Source organism: Macaca fascicularis, chromosome 7 (assembly GCF_037993035.2).
Source record: "Macaca fascicularis isolate 582-1 chromosome 7, T2T-MFA8v1.1".
Taxonomy (NCBI): domain Eukaryota; kingdom Metazoa; phylum Chordata; class Mammalia; order Primates; family Cercopithecidae; genus Macaca; species Macaca fascicularis.
Genome location: NC_088381.1, coordinates 85154977 through 85171117, shown reverse-complemented (window position 1 = coordinate 85171117; position 16141 = coordinate 85154977). Strand labels below are relative to the sequence as shown.

The window sequence follows — 16141 nt, the reverse complement described above, 5'->3', positions numbered from 1 at the left end:
CAGACTCTGATCTGTATGCCAGCCCTTGATTTGGCCCAGGCAGACCCATTCATCTGACCACAGTAACATCCTCCTCTCCTGCCCACCCCTTTCCCTTCTCCATCCACCCCAACCTGGGCCACATCCCTGTCTAGAATGTGAGGTCAGACCCCTATGGCCATGACAGTGAGTCCCTCATGGAAGGATAGACCATACTGAAGCCTCCTTGGGTAACTCCCCCAACCCTGGCTTGCAGCCTAGCATGTGTCCTTCCAGCTGCCAAGGCACAGAAGCCTTACCAAACCTTCAGACAAAAATAAGCACACGTTCGCTTCACCTGCCTGAACTGCCATTCTGAGTGATTGCCAGTTGTCACACATTCATTTTAAGGTACACAGCAGTTTTTTGTTTTTGTTTTTGTTTTTTTCAAATCCTCACAGCTGGAGTCTTTGAACGTGAGCCCATATCAATATGGATTCTATATATTGAAAATCTGCCTGCAGTACTCGTTTGCACATGAATTGAGTCACTGGCTGCCTTTCTAGTATAGTTTCATTCAACACAAACCTGTCATCATGGTCTGACATATTGGAATGCACTTAGAGATACAAATGGTTACCCCCAAGCCCATTCACGCAATGATTATTTATGCAGCATGACTACATTTTAACCAGCAGGTATACAGAAATAAGTTATTGTCCCCACCTCAGGTACAGTTGAGGGAGGAGACCCCCGGGCAAACAGACAGCATTAGCCTATGTAAGCATGAGGTGGAGGCAGCCCAGCAGGCATGTTGTGGGACCCCAAGTTCTGGTGGGGCACCAGACTTGGCCTCCAAAAGATGAGGGTGGCCCCCAGCACTAAAGGACAAGTAGAAATCAGTTGATAGTGGGGTAGCAGGAGGACACTTCAGGCTGAAGGGGAAACATATCCTTGCAAGACCCAGCATGGAAATCACAGAAAGACCCCAGGTCAAGAGGCATCTTGGTGACGCCAAGCGCAGCTGAGTGGGTGGATTCACCAGGCCTATCAGTTTAGATAGGAAGGTAACTTTCATCTCTGCTCGCCTCTAAAGAATGAGGGAAGGAGGAATGCCTTATCACCCTTCCGGGTGGATATCAAAGAAAAACTCCACACCAGAAAGATAAAACGGAATCAAATGCTGGATTTTTGCCCAATTTTACGAAGTCCTGACCCCTGCCTGAACTCCTGTGGGTCCTTTTACCAAAGTTCCTGAGCTGAGAATCCAGGGCAGACCCACACGTGGCAAAGTGTCCAGCCCAGCAGAGCCAAATCTCCCTCTCTGTCACGAGAGGTCCCAGTGTGGCGTCAGGGGAAGTGGTGTCCTGAGTGTAGGATGTTTATTGCCCTCCAGCCTGTTGCTTCGAAACTTTGAACAAATGAGGTCCTCAGCTACTTATCTATGGAAGGAATCAACTCAACTTGGCTATCATATTGCTTTTCTGATGGATGGGCTTCAGAATGCTCATGCCTTGGGCTGGCTTATGACAGTTGAGTTATCTGAACCTAGTAATTTGAGCGTTCTTGGTATGATGCTTTCATTTCATTAAATTGCCATTTTAACAATATTATCTTTATTCCACCCTGCTCCTTGGCACTGAAAAGGTGGCTGGTCAGTCTCCAGGTGACCGGCCCATGGGCAGCCAGGACACACCTGGACTGAAGTCCTCACTGAGAACCAGCCAAGGATACCTGTGGGCTTTGGCTCCCTTTGCTCTTTGTTCTTGCAGAGAACCTTTTCACATAATCAATCCTTAAAAGAAAGGGTGGGGTGAGGATCCCTTTTGAATGTGGATAGATCCGTGTGTCACACATTTGTTCAGTAATTTCCTCTAGAACCCCTGCCACATGCCAGGTTCCATGCTCTGTTTTGTGTGGGTTGTGGAATCTCGTGGGGGCGGAAGTTCACTGTTATGGGCTGATAGTACAAAATGAGGCTTCTTTACACTGTGATGAAGAATCATAAAATGTGCACATAAACCAATTACAACGTATTTCTTTTTCTCAGTTAAGAATGATCTTTGTACGAAGGTATCCACATGTGTGATGGCAGAGGCCGTTCCCAAGTGTTTCTCATGTAAGATGTTGGATGTTACGTGTCGTCCCAGCAGTGACATGCTTGGTGTGGCTCTTGCCTGGCTCATGTACCTGAGTGTTTTCTGAACAGAATCGATGGGAATAAGTTGTGTGCGAAGCCATGGATAAACGCAGAGGCCATTAAATGCTTACATAAACTGATGTTGAAGACTGACTACCATAAGAAAAACTATAGGATGAAACAAAATTTAAAGCTATAAAAGATAGAGTCATGGGATCAAGAGCCCAAATAGAAACATATCCTAGCATGCTGGGGGTGAGTTTTCTTTCCCCTCAAGCACACCTGGTGCTCTGGCAGAAAATACCCAGGCATGCCAGAGAATTTAGCCTTAGCTGGCACCTTCCTCCATGGAAAAATTTTCATATTTCAGGACTGGTTTCCCTACAGGCAGAGGAGCATTTGGTAACATGCTTCTGGTCTTCATTTGTCTATGCTGGCCTCCCATTGTAAGGGGCGAACTGAGGCACAGTTTAGCCTCATGGGCTTCCCAAACAATGAGTTCTTTTCAGTTAGACCCAGGAACAACCTTTAGGGAGGAACATAAGATAGTAATATTCTTGTGAACAACTTTTGTAACAAGAGAAAACCATAACAAATGCCTCTCCAAACATTTTATGGTCTATTTACAAAACAAAAAAGAACTCTGATTTTGGGGGAAAGAGTCCAGGTACACATAAGCCAGGGTTTTACCTCTAGTCCATCATGGTACCTTTTCAGTCCAACGGTTTTCTTCCAAAGATGGTTAATGCTCCTGAAAACATGAGGGAAAATGGGAGCCCCAAATCATCTAACAGCAAGTCTACTCGAGAAATTCAGACAAAAATGATTTCACAGGGAAATTGCTCATAGCCTAGTAATAGTAACTCTAGAAGATTTGAGACAGGTTAAAGGTCAGCATCACTTTGAAGTTCCTTCTTACTACTGGTCCTTAGGGCAGAAATGGCATGTTCTCCTGGAACCATGGCAAAGGCATTGGATTTTATCCATGGCTTCCTCACGAAACCAAATCATGTTCCTGTAACTGGGTTTCTCCTGCTTGGTGGCTGAAGCTAGAATGGGAAATCACTCCAAAGATAAAGCCTTCTTACCTTACCTAAAATGTGAATCTATCTTGTAAATTCTGAGAGTAAATCCTACCTCATAATTATTCTTCATGCTTGCAGTGTGGTGGTATCTGGTATCCACATCGTGGGGTGTCTGGCCTGAGAGACGCCAAGAAGCTTTGGGACTTGGTGATGGTACTCTTTCCCTTCCTGGTGGCTCTTCACACATGCCTCAGGTGGAAGCTCTAGGTCAGAGCAGGGGTTGGAGGACTGTGAGCCTGAGGCAGTTTCCCTGGTTTGTGGACAGAGGGCCTGCCTTTCAGTTCAGGGACTTTTTCATTGGTTCTTTTTTTTTTTTTTTTTTTAGACAGAGTCTCATTCTGTCACCCAGGCTGGAGTGCAGTGGCACGATCTCAGCTCACTGCAACCTCCCCCTCCCGGGTTCAAGCTATTCCCCCGCCTCAACCTCCTGAGTAGCTGAGATTATAGGCACGTGCCACCATGCCTGGCTAATTTTTTTGTATTTTTTAGTAGAGATGGAGTTTCACCATGTTGTTCAGGCTAGTCTTGAACTCCTGACCTCATGATCCACCCGCCTCAACCTCCCAGAGTGCTGGGATTACAGGCGTGAGCCACTGCGCCTGGCTGGGTTCTTTTTATCACGAACAGAGAAACTTGTCCGAACGGTTAGCAGAGTGCATGCATAAGGACTGCCCTGCGCTGAGAGGTCACCTGAGGGTGAGCTCACTTGAGTAGCGAGTCCGTCCTGACCTGCTTTTCATCAGCACCTCCACCAGGGGCACATGAGAAAAGACAGAAAACAGATGTCTTTTCACTGGTGCATCCTGTGCCGTAGTTAAGCTTAAAAATAGACGTGGATACCATGCATCAGCTGCAAAAGTACCTTGCTGTGGAATGAGGGAAAGGAACTGATCAGGGCCCAGTCAGTTCTGTCGGATTCTGCAGATTGGTGATCCCAATGCCAAGGTTTGTTAGTTGCAAAAGATTCCATACAACAGCAGCTTCTTTCAAGAACAGCTCATCCCCCACAAGCAGATCTTGTTTCCAGGCATGTTTGGTAGTTTGAGTGGAAATTCCTCTGAAAAAGATTCTGATCACTTTGACCCTGAACAACTTTTGTCTCAGTTTTCGACATTTTACTGCCTTACATGCCTGGAATCCAATCACAGTTGAAACTCCCTAGAAGGAATGGATTTCTCTAAGAGAGATCTGCTGTAGAATATTTTGTGCCATAATCCTAAAAGCTGGTTTTCTCGTGGCCAGAATTTTTCAGTAGAGAAGCTTTCCTAGAGCAAAGACAATTTTTAATCAAGAAACCTTGCCCTCACCCTAGAGCCACTGGAGGGGAAAGGACCACGTGCCGGCTGCTCTGGCAAGCCAGCGTCACTATTCCCAAGTCAGATGTGGTTGGAAAGGGTCATACTAGATGACCACACAACTGCCTGGGGATCAGGGCACAACAGTGAGGCGCCCGCTGCCCTCAAACTAGACTTTGTGTACATTTGTGAAGTCTCTGCAAACATCCCGCAGGACATTTATTTGTAAACATCCTAGACTAGGTCAATGGCAACCATGCCAAGGCATTTGCTGTCAAGGCTGAAGGACACTGCTAAACTTTCTGGCTGAGAAACTCTTTCTGGCTGATTGAACATATGGTTGTTTTCTCGTCTTCCCAAGATCACCTGAAAATGAATGAAAAGTCAGTTCTTGAAAGGTTTAGGGAGGACAAGCACATCTCAGGTGGAAGTTCATCTGTGGATGCAATGGAATGAATATACTTGGTTTTGCTGCAATAAACAGGCAAACAAAACTAACATAAAAGTGCCTCCCAGATCTCAGTGGCTTAACACAAAAGTCTGCTTCCAGCCCCTGCTGCTTGCCCACTGTGGGTTGGCAAGAGGCTCTGCATAGTGAGGTTACTCCTGGAACTAGGCTGGCAGAGACTTTATCTGTTCACACGCTGCCACAGTCACCTTGGCCAGGAAAGGAGTATGGCAAACCAGACCCTGATGTGCTTCAGGCTCCTGCGGGGAAGAGACACACCTCATTTTCGCTCACATTTTACTGTTCAAAGTCACATGGTCACACACGTTTAAGTGGGTGGTGAAATGTATTACTTCCATATTTCCAGAGAAAAACTTGGAAATATTTGCGGCCAGCACCATAACACAGCAGCCCTAGGAGTTTTACCACAACACAGCACCTCTAGGAAACACCTCTTCATTCTGGTATTTTGGTTGCCAACACAGCAACAGCTCCCTGCACCCAGCAGAAAGCCAATCCTGAGAGTAAACAAATCCTGTGCATCCCCACGGGAGACCGCCCAGCTGCCTGGTTCTTGAAGGAGACTCTGCAACATGAATGAGAAAAACCAAGATAAACTGGGAAAAAAAAAAGAAATAAAAAAGAAAAGACCAATGGAAAAAGTAACTCAAATAATAGAAGTTCAAATTCTCTAATAACTATTTGTAGAAAGATTTAAGATGATATTGTAGCCACAAAATAAGAGCAGAATGCCATGGGAAGAAATAATCAGAAAACAAAAAATAGATCTCAAAAATTAAAAATATGACTATCAGACCAGCCTGAGCAACATGGCGAAACCCTGCCTCTACAAAAAATACAAAAAAATTAGGCAGACACGGTGGTGTGTGCCTGAAGTCCCAGCTACTCAGGAGGCCGGGGTGGGAGGATCGCATGAGCTGGGGTGCGGGGGCAGAGGTTACAGTTAGCTGAGGTCACGCCACTGCACTCCATCCTGGGTAACAGACTGAGACCCTGTCTCAAAAAAAAAGAAAAAAGACTATCAAAATCATGCAATAAGGCCAGGCACGGTGACTCACACCTGTAATCCCAGCACTTTGGGAGGCCAAGGTGAGCGGATCATGAGGTCAAGAGATGGAAACCATCCTGGCTAACATGGTAAAACCCTGTCTCTACTAAAAATATACAAATTAACCGGACATCATGGCACGTGTCTGTAGTCCCAGCTTATTGGGAGGCTGAGGCAGGAGAATTGCTTGAACCCGGGAGGCAAAGATTGCAGTGAGCCGAGATTGCACTGCTGCACTCCAGCCTGGGCAACAGAAGCAAGACTCTTGGTCTCAAAAAAAAAAAAAAAAAAAAAAAAATGCAGTAAAAGCAAAAAAACAACAAATGATAGACAGTTTTTGCAACATGTCTAGTAAGTAAAGAGTTTGAGTCCAAAAAATATCAAATTATAGTAATATATGTTACACACATTTTTTAAACTACTGCATCTCAACTAAATAAAAGATGGTAGAAAAATGGGCAAAGCTTAAGAACAAGGCCATTAACTGAAAAGGGAAAACAAATGGTCAATAAGTATATAGGACACTGAGCCTCATTGGTTATCAGGGAAATGCAAATTAAACTTATGACAATATCTTTTTACCAAATGGATTAGCAAATGTTAAGAAGATTGATCTTGTCAAGTATTTAGAAATCTTTGAATAAACCATTTACTCTCATATAGTGTGGATTGGCTTAAATAGTATTTAAACCAAGGTCAACTTAGCAGTGCCTGTGTTTGACTCAGTGATTCTCACATTAGCTGACCTGGTAGGACATTATATTTATGCACAAGAAGACATGTACAAAGCCATTCATAGAAGTATTATTTCATTTCTAAGCAGCTTTATAAAGATATCATTCACATGCCATATAATTCACCCATTTAAAGTGTGCGATTCAATGAGTTTCAGCACATGCACAAGGTTATGCAGCCATGTATTAGGGTTCTCTAGAGGAACAGAACTAATAGGAGATACACACATACACACATATATATGGGAGTTTATTAAGTAGTGTGTGTGTGTGTGTATATCTGTGTGTACGTATGTATGTGTGTGTATATATAGGGGAGTTTATTAAGTATTAACTTGATCACAAGGTCCCAGCTGGCTGTCCGCCAGCTAAGGAGCAAGAACCAGTCCGAGTCCCAAAACTGAAGAACTTGGGGTCTGATGTTTGAGGGCAGGAAGCATCCAGCATGGGAGAAAGATGTAGGCTGGGAGGCTAGGCCCATCTCTCTTTTTCATGTTTTTCTGCCTGCTTTATATTCGATGCAGCTGATTAGATTGTGCCCACCAGATTAAGGGTGGATCTGCCTTCCCCAGCCTCCTGACCCAAATGTTAATCTCTTTTGGCAACACCCTCACAGACACACCCAGGATCAATACTTTGTATCCTTCAATCCAATCAAGTTGACACTCAGTATTAACCATCACAAGTCCACCCCTTGTCAACTTGAACCCATCCACATCTTCTGAAATCATACATAATCTTCAAATAAAGACAATAATAAGGTCATAATTACCCCTAACATAATACAGCTATCCTTCGTACAACCGGAAACACACCCATCCCCAACCCAAATACTATCACATAAAGTTAATAATACTTATATGCTTATATGAAGTCAATAAGTCTTATGTCACATGACAAAGGAAAAGGAAATAAAGATATTTTCTTTGTCCAAGTGTATACATGCTCAAACATATTTTTAGCGAAAGAAGGAGGAAATACTCATGACAATTACAGTCTTCCTTTCTGCAGCTGGTCACGTGGTCATAGCTGGTATCGATAACTACCTTTCTCTACTACCCATTCTGTATTCCCTTAGCTTTCAGCAAGCACCTCAGCAGGTCATGGGCTTTTTCCTGGTGGAGTGACCCAAACCTTCATTCCTGAGGGGTCTGGGCCATTGTCGTCCTGCCTGGATTGGGCTGTTGTAGTTTCCCATTGACCTTAATCACAGAGCATGGTAATACTAAGAGACGCCCTAATGGATCTCCTGTATTCCATGTGTACTCTTCCTTACCTCCATTGTGGAGTAGTAGACTGATTTCATCTTGATAGTCCAGGTCAGTCACCCCAGCCAACACTGTAACTCCCTTCTTAGCCTGTTGACTTAAAGGTAGGAGGAACCCAAAGTGTCCAGGTGGGTACCAATCTTCCAGTTTAATGAAATCGTTGTGTCTCCTGGTGGCAGCATTCCTCCCTCTGGAACTAAGATCTCTAGGCCAGCAGAATATAATGTCGGGGAAACAGGAAGCAAAAATTTTGCTAGGGGATCACTAGGGGTGATGGTGAGTGGTATCACTTCACTTCCACCCCTTGATTCCTGGACCTGTGAATCCTGGCTATGGGAGAAACAGTACCATATATTGGACGCTGATTCAGAGCATATACGGCCTGCTGGTGAACTTTGCCCCAGCCCTGCAAAGTATGGTCACCTAGTTGGCGTTGTAATTGTGACTTCAAAAGGCCATTCCACCGTTCTTTCTAGCTTCTTCAAGATGATGGAGAACATGGTAAGACCAGTGAATTCCGTGAGCATGAGGCCACTGCCACACTTCTTTAGCTGTAAAGTGAGTGCCTTGGTCAGAGGCAATGCTGTGTGGAATGCTCTGTGGATAAGGCATTCTGTGACTCCACAGATGGTAGTCTTGGCAGAAGCATTTCATGCAGGATAGGCAAACCCATATCCGGAGTAAGTGTCTAGTCCAGTGAGGACAAACCACTGCCCTTTCCATGATGGAAAAGGTCCAATATAATCAACCTGCTACCAGGTAGCTGGCTGATCACCCCAAGGAATGGTGCCATATCACCACAATCATTCCCAAAAGAAACCCCATGCTCGGTAGCAGTCATTCCCCATCACCCTCTTAAGCCCTAGGCAACCACTCATCTAATGTCTATATGTACGAATTTTTCTATTGTGTATATTTCATGTAAATGGAATCATATAATATGTGGTCCTTCCTGACGGGCTTTTTCCCTTAGCATAGTATTTTCAAGTCATCCATGTTGTCACATATATCAATGCTTCTTTTTATTGCCAAATACTATTCCATTGTTTGGCTATCTCATATTTTATAAATACAGTCATTGGTTGATGGGTATTTGGATTGTTTCCACTTTTTTGGCTATTAGGAATAACGCTGATATAAACTTTTGTGTACAGGTTATCATGTGGACATGTTTTCATTTCCCTTGTGTATATACCTGGGAGTGGAATTGGTGAGTGATAATTCTGTGTTTAACTTTTGGAGTAGCTGCTAAACTCTTTTCCAAAGTGGCTGCACCACTTTACGTTTCTGCTAGCAATGAATGGGGGCTACCATTTCTCCATGTTCTCTCCAACTTACTATTTTTTGTTAGAGTCATCCTAGTGGGCACAATGTGGTATGTCCTTGTGGTTTGGGTTTGCACTTCCCTAATGACTAATGTATCATTAGCATCTTTTCATTTGCTTGTTGGTCATTCATATATCTTTTTTGGGGAAATGCCTGTTAAAATCATTTGCCCATTTTTAAATTGGATTGCCATTTTCTTCTCGAGTTGTAAGCTTTCTTTATATATTCTGGATGCAGTTTCTTTATCAGACAAATGATTTGCACAGATTTTCTCACAGGGTATGAGTTGGTTTTTCACTCTCTTGATGGTATCTTTTGAAACACAAGTTTTCAGGTTTGATGTAATCCAGTTAATCTATTTTTTCTTTTGTTGCTTGTGCTTTTGCTGCCATGTCTAAGAAACCATTGCCTAATTCAAGGTCACAAAGATTTAGTCCTACGTTTTCTCCCAAGAGGTTTCTAGTTTTAGCTCTGATATTTACATCTGTGATCCATTTTTGAGTTAATTTTTTTGTGTGGTCTGAAGTAGGAGTACAACTTCATTCTTTTGCATATGGATATCCAGTTGTCCCAACACTGTTTGTTGAAGACTGTTCTTTCCCCGATGAATATTCTTGGCACCTTTGTTTAAAAAAAAAAATCGTTTTCTGGACTCCGAATTATATTCCATTGTTAGAAACGACTGTCCTTATGCCATTACCTTGCTGTCTTGATTGGTATAGGTAGCCAGAAAGTTTGAAATCAGGAAATCTGAGTTCTTCAACTTCTTTTGAAATATTGTTTTGGCTATTCTGGGTCTATTGCATTTTCATCTGAATTTTAGGATCAGCTTGTCATTTTTGGCTAAAAAAAAAAAAATGCTGGCATTTTTGATAGGGATTACGTTGAATCTGTAGACCAATTTGTGAAGCAGTCCCATTTTTACAATGTCATCTGATCCAAGAATATAAAATATCTTTCCATTTATTTAGATATTCGTTAATATCTTTCAGCGATGTATTGTAGTCTTCAACTTACAAACCCTCCAGGTTTCTTTTTTAATGTATTCCTAAGTGTTTGATTCTTTTTGATGCTACTTAAATTGAATTGCTTTTTAAATTTCATTTTCCAACTGTTCATTCCTAACATCTAGAAATGCAGTTGATTTTTTTTTTTTTTTTTTTTTGGTGAGATGGAGTCTCGCTCTGTTGCCCAGGCTGGAGTGCAGTGGCACCATCTTGGCTCACTGCAAGCTCCGCCTCCCAGAGCCATTCTCCTGCCTCAGCCTCCCTAGTAGCTGGGACTACAGGCACCTGCCACCACACCCGGCTGATTTTTTTGTATTTTTAATAGAGACAGGGTTTCGCCGTATTAGCCAGGATGGTCTTGATCTCCTGACCTTGTGATCTGCCTGCCTCGGCGTCCCAAAGTGCTGGGATTATAGGCGTGAGCCACCACGCCCGGCCTGGAGTTGATTTTTATATATTGACCTTGTATCCTGCAATCTTACCGAACCTGTCATAATAGGTTTTTTAATGGATTCCTTAGGATTTTCTCTATAAAATATTTTAGCATCTGCAAATAGAGATAATTTTACTTCTTCTTTCCAATCTGTATGCCTTTTATTTCTTTTCCTTGCATAATTGCCCTAGATAGAACTCCTAGTACAGTGTTGAATGGGAGTAACAGGACATCCTTGTCTTGTTCCTTATCTTAGGGGACAAGCATTTAGTATTTCACCATTAAGTATGCTGTTAGCTGTGGAGTTTTGTAGATGCCCTTTATCAGGTTGAGCATGCTCCCTTCTATTCCTAGTTTGTTGAGTATTTTTATCAGGAAAGAGTGTTGAAATTTGTCAAATGCTTTTCCTGCACCTATTGAGATGATCTTGTGGATTTTGCCCCTTATTAACATGGAGGATTACGTTGATTGATTTTTTTTTTTTTTTTGAAAGGTAGTCTCACTCTGTTGCCCAGGCTGGAGTGCAGTTACACAATCCTGGATCACTGCAACCCTCGCCCACTGGGTTCAAGCGATTCTCATGCCTCAGCCTCCCAAATAGCTGGGATTAAAAGTGCACATCACCACGCCTGGCTAATTTTTTTTTTTTTTTAAGTAGAGACAGGATTTCACCATGTTGGCCAGGCTGGTTTCAAACTCCTGGCCTCAAGTGATCCACCTGTCCCAGCCTCCCAAAGTGCTGTGATTACAGGGGTGAGCCACTGTGCCCAGCCTGATTTTTCCATATGTTAAACCAAGCTTGAGTCCTAGCATAAATCATATTTGATCACAGTGTAGAATCCTTTTTACATGTGGCTGGATTGGGCTTGCTAGTATTTTGTGGAGGGGTTTGAGGGGTTTTCTGTGCATATTCATATATGATATAGTGTTGTTTCTTATGGTGAAAATTTTGAAACAACCTAAATGTCCATTAATAGGCGAGTAGTTATATAAACTTCATAGCGATTTAAGCAAAAAAATAAATAAATAAAGTAGAGCTATACATAACATATATGATATCTGAGACATGTTTTTAAAAATTGAAAATGTAATATGATATATTGAGTTACTCCTAACATAGAAGTGAGACAAATGTAAATATGAAAATACTATGCTGTTTTTGTTTGTGTAGTATTAAACTTCTTACAGTGAGAAAATATACTCACATGTATTTGTATAAATTCAAAATATATGTTGTTTTTTAAAAGGAAAATGACAATGAACTCACTGATATCAATAAACCTGTGTCCTAACAAATTTTACTGTAAACCAAGGAAAGTCTGGTTAGCCTACAACACTGTCCTGTTTCTCCCTACCACACCTAGTGCAAGCAACCAGTATGATTAGAACTTGTCTTACTTTAAAATGTGAAATAAATTTACCAGCACAGGATCTATACAAGTATCTGGCAATAGGAAAAAGATAAAGGGGACAAGGAAAGCAAATGACTTTTTAAAAATCCTGGCAAAATGTTACCAAGGAAAAGATGTAAATTGTGACCCAATGTTACTGCCATGAATTTCAAAAAGTGATCAACAGTCGCCTTGATAAAATAGGAACTCAAAGGCCAGGCGCAGTGGCTTACGCCTGTAACCCCAGCACTTTGGGGGGCCGGGGCAGGGGGATCACCTGAGGTCAGGAGTTCGAGACCAGCCTGGCCAACATGGTGAAACCCCGTCTCTACTAAAAATACAAAACTTAGCTGGGCGTGTTGGTGGGCGCCTGTAATCCCAGCTACTAAGGAGGCTGAGGTAGGAGAATCACTTGAACCCGGAAGGTGGAGGTTGCAGTGAGCTGAGATCACACCACTATACTCCAGCCTAGGCAACAAAGCAAAACTCCATCTCCAAAAAAAAAAAGAAACTATGAATTTTCATAGCTAAGACCCAAGACCTCAATGAAGAAACGGTGACGCAATGAAGCAAGAGAGAGAGATGAAACGTGACTTAGCAGAACTGAGGACATACCGTAGGAGAGGTCAGTGAATCCATCACAAAAACCAGGTCTACATGGAAGCAGACAGAGAATATCAACACTACGAGAGTGCAGTAAGAAACCCGGAAGACAGGATTGAGAAAAACACCAGGGGAAAATGGAAATAAACAAAAAGTCCCAAGGATGAAAGATCACATGAGCACTGCAGAAGACAAAGGCGACAAATGTATATACTTTGATATCTGGCCCCCCAAAAAAAACCAACCAAATAGATCCGAAAAAAAAAAAAGTACTGATAATATAGCCTTGTGTCCAGGAAAAGTTGACACAAAACTACGAATAGCCTATTAGTTATTAGACATTAAAGGTAAGACTCCTTTGAGCATCCCACCTAAATTTTAGAGAACCTAATAATGGGGCAATAACCAGCAGTCCTTAGACTTCTCCATGGTCACATTTTATGGAGCCACTCATACAACAGCCTCAGAGAAAGTAAGTATGACCCCAACATGTTATAGCAGCCAAACTGACATTCAAGGATAAGGACAATGAACAATTATTTTTTGCTATACAATATTATATTTCAGAAAATATAATTCCCATAAGTCCATCTCAAAGGGAACAAATTTGAGGCAAGCAAGAATTTATTAGAGAAACTGGCAGAAGAATGCATAACAAACATTAAATTCCTTTTTAGGATTAAAACTAAAACAACTATAGGAATTACCTTAGTAAAAAGTAAATGTTACAAACTAATACAATGTCAAAATGATACAGTAAAAGTTGAAATGGGATGTGAGAAAGTAGAATGTACTGTAATTATTCTCATTTCCTTATTTTGTAATATCCAGGGACTAAATTACATCTGATAAGTTACACAGTAGAAGTATAAATATACAGGCCTATGGAAAAACATTCAATAAAACAGAAACAACAACTAGAATTTATTGGTAAGGGACAGGAAGAAGAAATCCAACTAAATAGTATACAGCTCCACTGTTTGCTCATTTAATGAACCAAATGGGGGTAGGAAAGTACAAATATGTAAAATAATAGCGAATAGGGAAATAAAGTATAAAGGAAATTAATAAATCATAAGAGATTACATTGCTCAGTTCTCTAAATAAGTTTAAAACCTGTTTGAAATGAATGATTGAAAAAATAATTTCCCAATTGTGACTCTACATAAAATCAACACAGGTAAGTTATAGAAGCATAGAAATACTCCTAATTAAAGCAAGAATAATATTGATACCAAAACCCAATCCAACAAAGAAAGCATAATAACAATTACAGAGCATTCTTAGGAATAATGTTGCTAAAGTTCTAAATATTAGCAAACAATTCAGCAGCATATTAAAATTATATGCTATGGCCAAGTTAGGTTTATTCTGAGATATGAAGATGGTTTTATATTAGAAAATATATTCATATAATTATACTATTAATAGAACAAGGTGTGAGAGCAAGAGGAAACTATGCACTTAGATGCTGAAAAGGCATGCAGTAAAATTCAACCTTTATTCTTGACAAAACTCTTAATATGAGAATAACGTATATGTCTTTAATATGATTATATTATGCATAAAGTATGTTATATATGAGATATTATATATAACTGTAAGCCCACATTATATTCAACAGCGAAACACTATAAGCATTCTTGTTGTAATCAAAAACAAAACAAGGGTGTACATTCTCTCCAGGAATATTTAACATTTTTCTGGTGGTGCTCACCAATGCATTTAGAAAAGAAAAATAACTATGGCCACACCACCCTGAATGTGTCTGATCTCAGAAGCTAAGCTAAAGTCAGGTCTGGTTAGTACTTGAATGGGAGAGAAATATATATATTTATACCATAAACATTTCAAAAGAGTAAAACTATTACTGTGGTAGATATTATTGTGATATTATCATTTATCTTGAAAACCTAAGACAATTAACCTTGAAAATATGACAATTATAAGAGGATTCAGGAAGTTGGGTACAAAATTAATACATAGAAACCAGTTGCATTGTTTTTGTACAAATTAATAAACAGTTAAAAGATAAAAGGTAGGAAACAATGCAAGGGATTGATCCGATCTAACCTGGGAAGCACAAAGTAATCCAAGCAGGGTAAATAAAAAATAAAAGATAAAATAAGCACTGCAGAAGACAAAAGAGATAAACATATATACTCTGATGTTCAAAAGAAAACCAAATAGATCAGAAAAAATTAACATACTAATAATATAGCTTTGTGTCCCAAGAAACGTTGATACAAAACTATAAGTAGTCTAATAGTTCTTAGACGTTAAAGGTAAAATGTGACTGGAGAAATTTGACAACTGGTATTTCCCCATTATCCGTGCTCAGAAATGTCTTGGTGAAACTGCAGAACACCAAGGAGTATCGCTGAGACAGGCCACTTAGAAAGGAACGACACTCAGAATGATGACTGCCTTCTTGATATCATAAGGGAAGCCAGAAGACAGTGGAAAAGTATATTTCAAGTGTTGAAGGAAAATAACAATCAATTTAGAATCAAATGCCCAAGAACACCATTTCTCAAAACCAAGAGAATGTCAATGAAGACATTTATAGATAAACAAAGCCAGAGAGTTTACAACAACCAAGAGACCTACACTAAAGGACCTTCACATGGATTTAAGGAAGAAAAAAAGATACCAGAAGCATGGTCTGATATGGGGAAGAAATGGTGAGGGAAAAAAATGATAAATGTTTATGTAAAACTAAGCAAACGCCACATGTATGAAATAATTTTAAAAAAAAAAGCTAAGACATGGATCCATGTATCATCTAAACCATGACAAGTGTGATCACAGTTCAACTCTGAGGTCTTGGTATGGTTTGGGAGAAAAACAGTATGATGATTTCAGTAGATGTACAAAAACATTTTATTAACTTTAATACCTCTTCATGATAAAAACTGTTAGCACACTAAGTATTCAAAAAGAGAATGTCCTCACATATGTTTATTGCGGCACTGTTTACAATAGCAAAGACTTGGAACCAACCCAAATTCCCATCAGTGATAGACTGGATAAAGAAAATTTGACACATATACACCATGGAATACTATGCAACCATAAAAGAATGAGTTCATGTCCTTTGCAGGGACATGGATGCAGCTGGAAACCATCATTTTCAGCAAACTAACACGGGAACAGAAAACCAAACACCACATGTTCTTACTCATAAGTGGGAGTTGAACAATGAGAATTCATGGACACAGGGAGGGGAACATCACATACTGGGGCCTGTCAGGGGATGGGGGAAAAGGGGAGGGAGAGCATTAGGACAAATACCTAATGCATGCAGGGCTTAAAACCTAGATGATGGGTTGATGGGTGCAGCAAACCACCGTGGCACATGTACACCTATGTAACAAATCTACA

General features: G+C 40.8%; 1 protein-coding gene across 7 annotated transcripts in view; it reads left to right on the top strand.

Annotated features, from left to right (window-relative positions):
- ADAMTS17 (ADAM metallopeptidase with thrombospondin type 1 motif 17) overlaps nucleotides 1–16141 on the top strand; it is a 363322-nt gene that overhangs the window by 247948 nt on the left and 99233 nt on the right. For 4 of the 7 annotated variants that reach the window (XR_012415487.1, XM_015453451.4, XM_073996845.1 and 1 more), the window contains one exon: nucleotides 2009–2077. The exons of the other annotated variants lie outside the window; for them this stretch is intronic. Coding sequence is in view for 3 of the 4 variants with exons in the window: in XM_015453451.4 (XP_015308937.1) it covers nucleotides 2009–2077 (69 nt within the window). In the remaining variant the exon portion in view is untranslated. The remainder of the gene's footprint in view (nucleotides 1–2008; nucleotides 2078–16141) is intronic. 7 annotated transcript variants of the gene reach the window in all.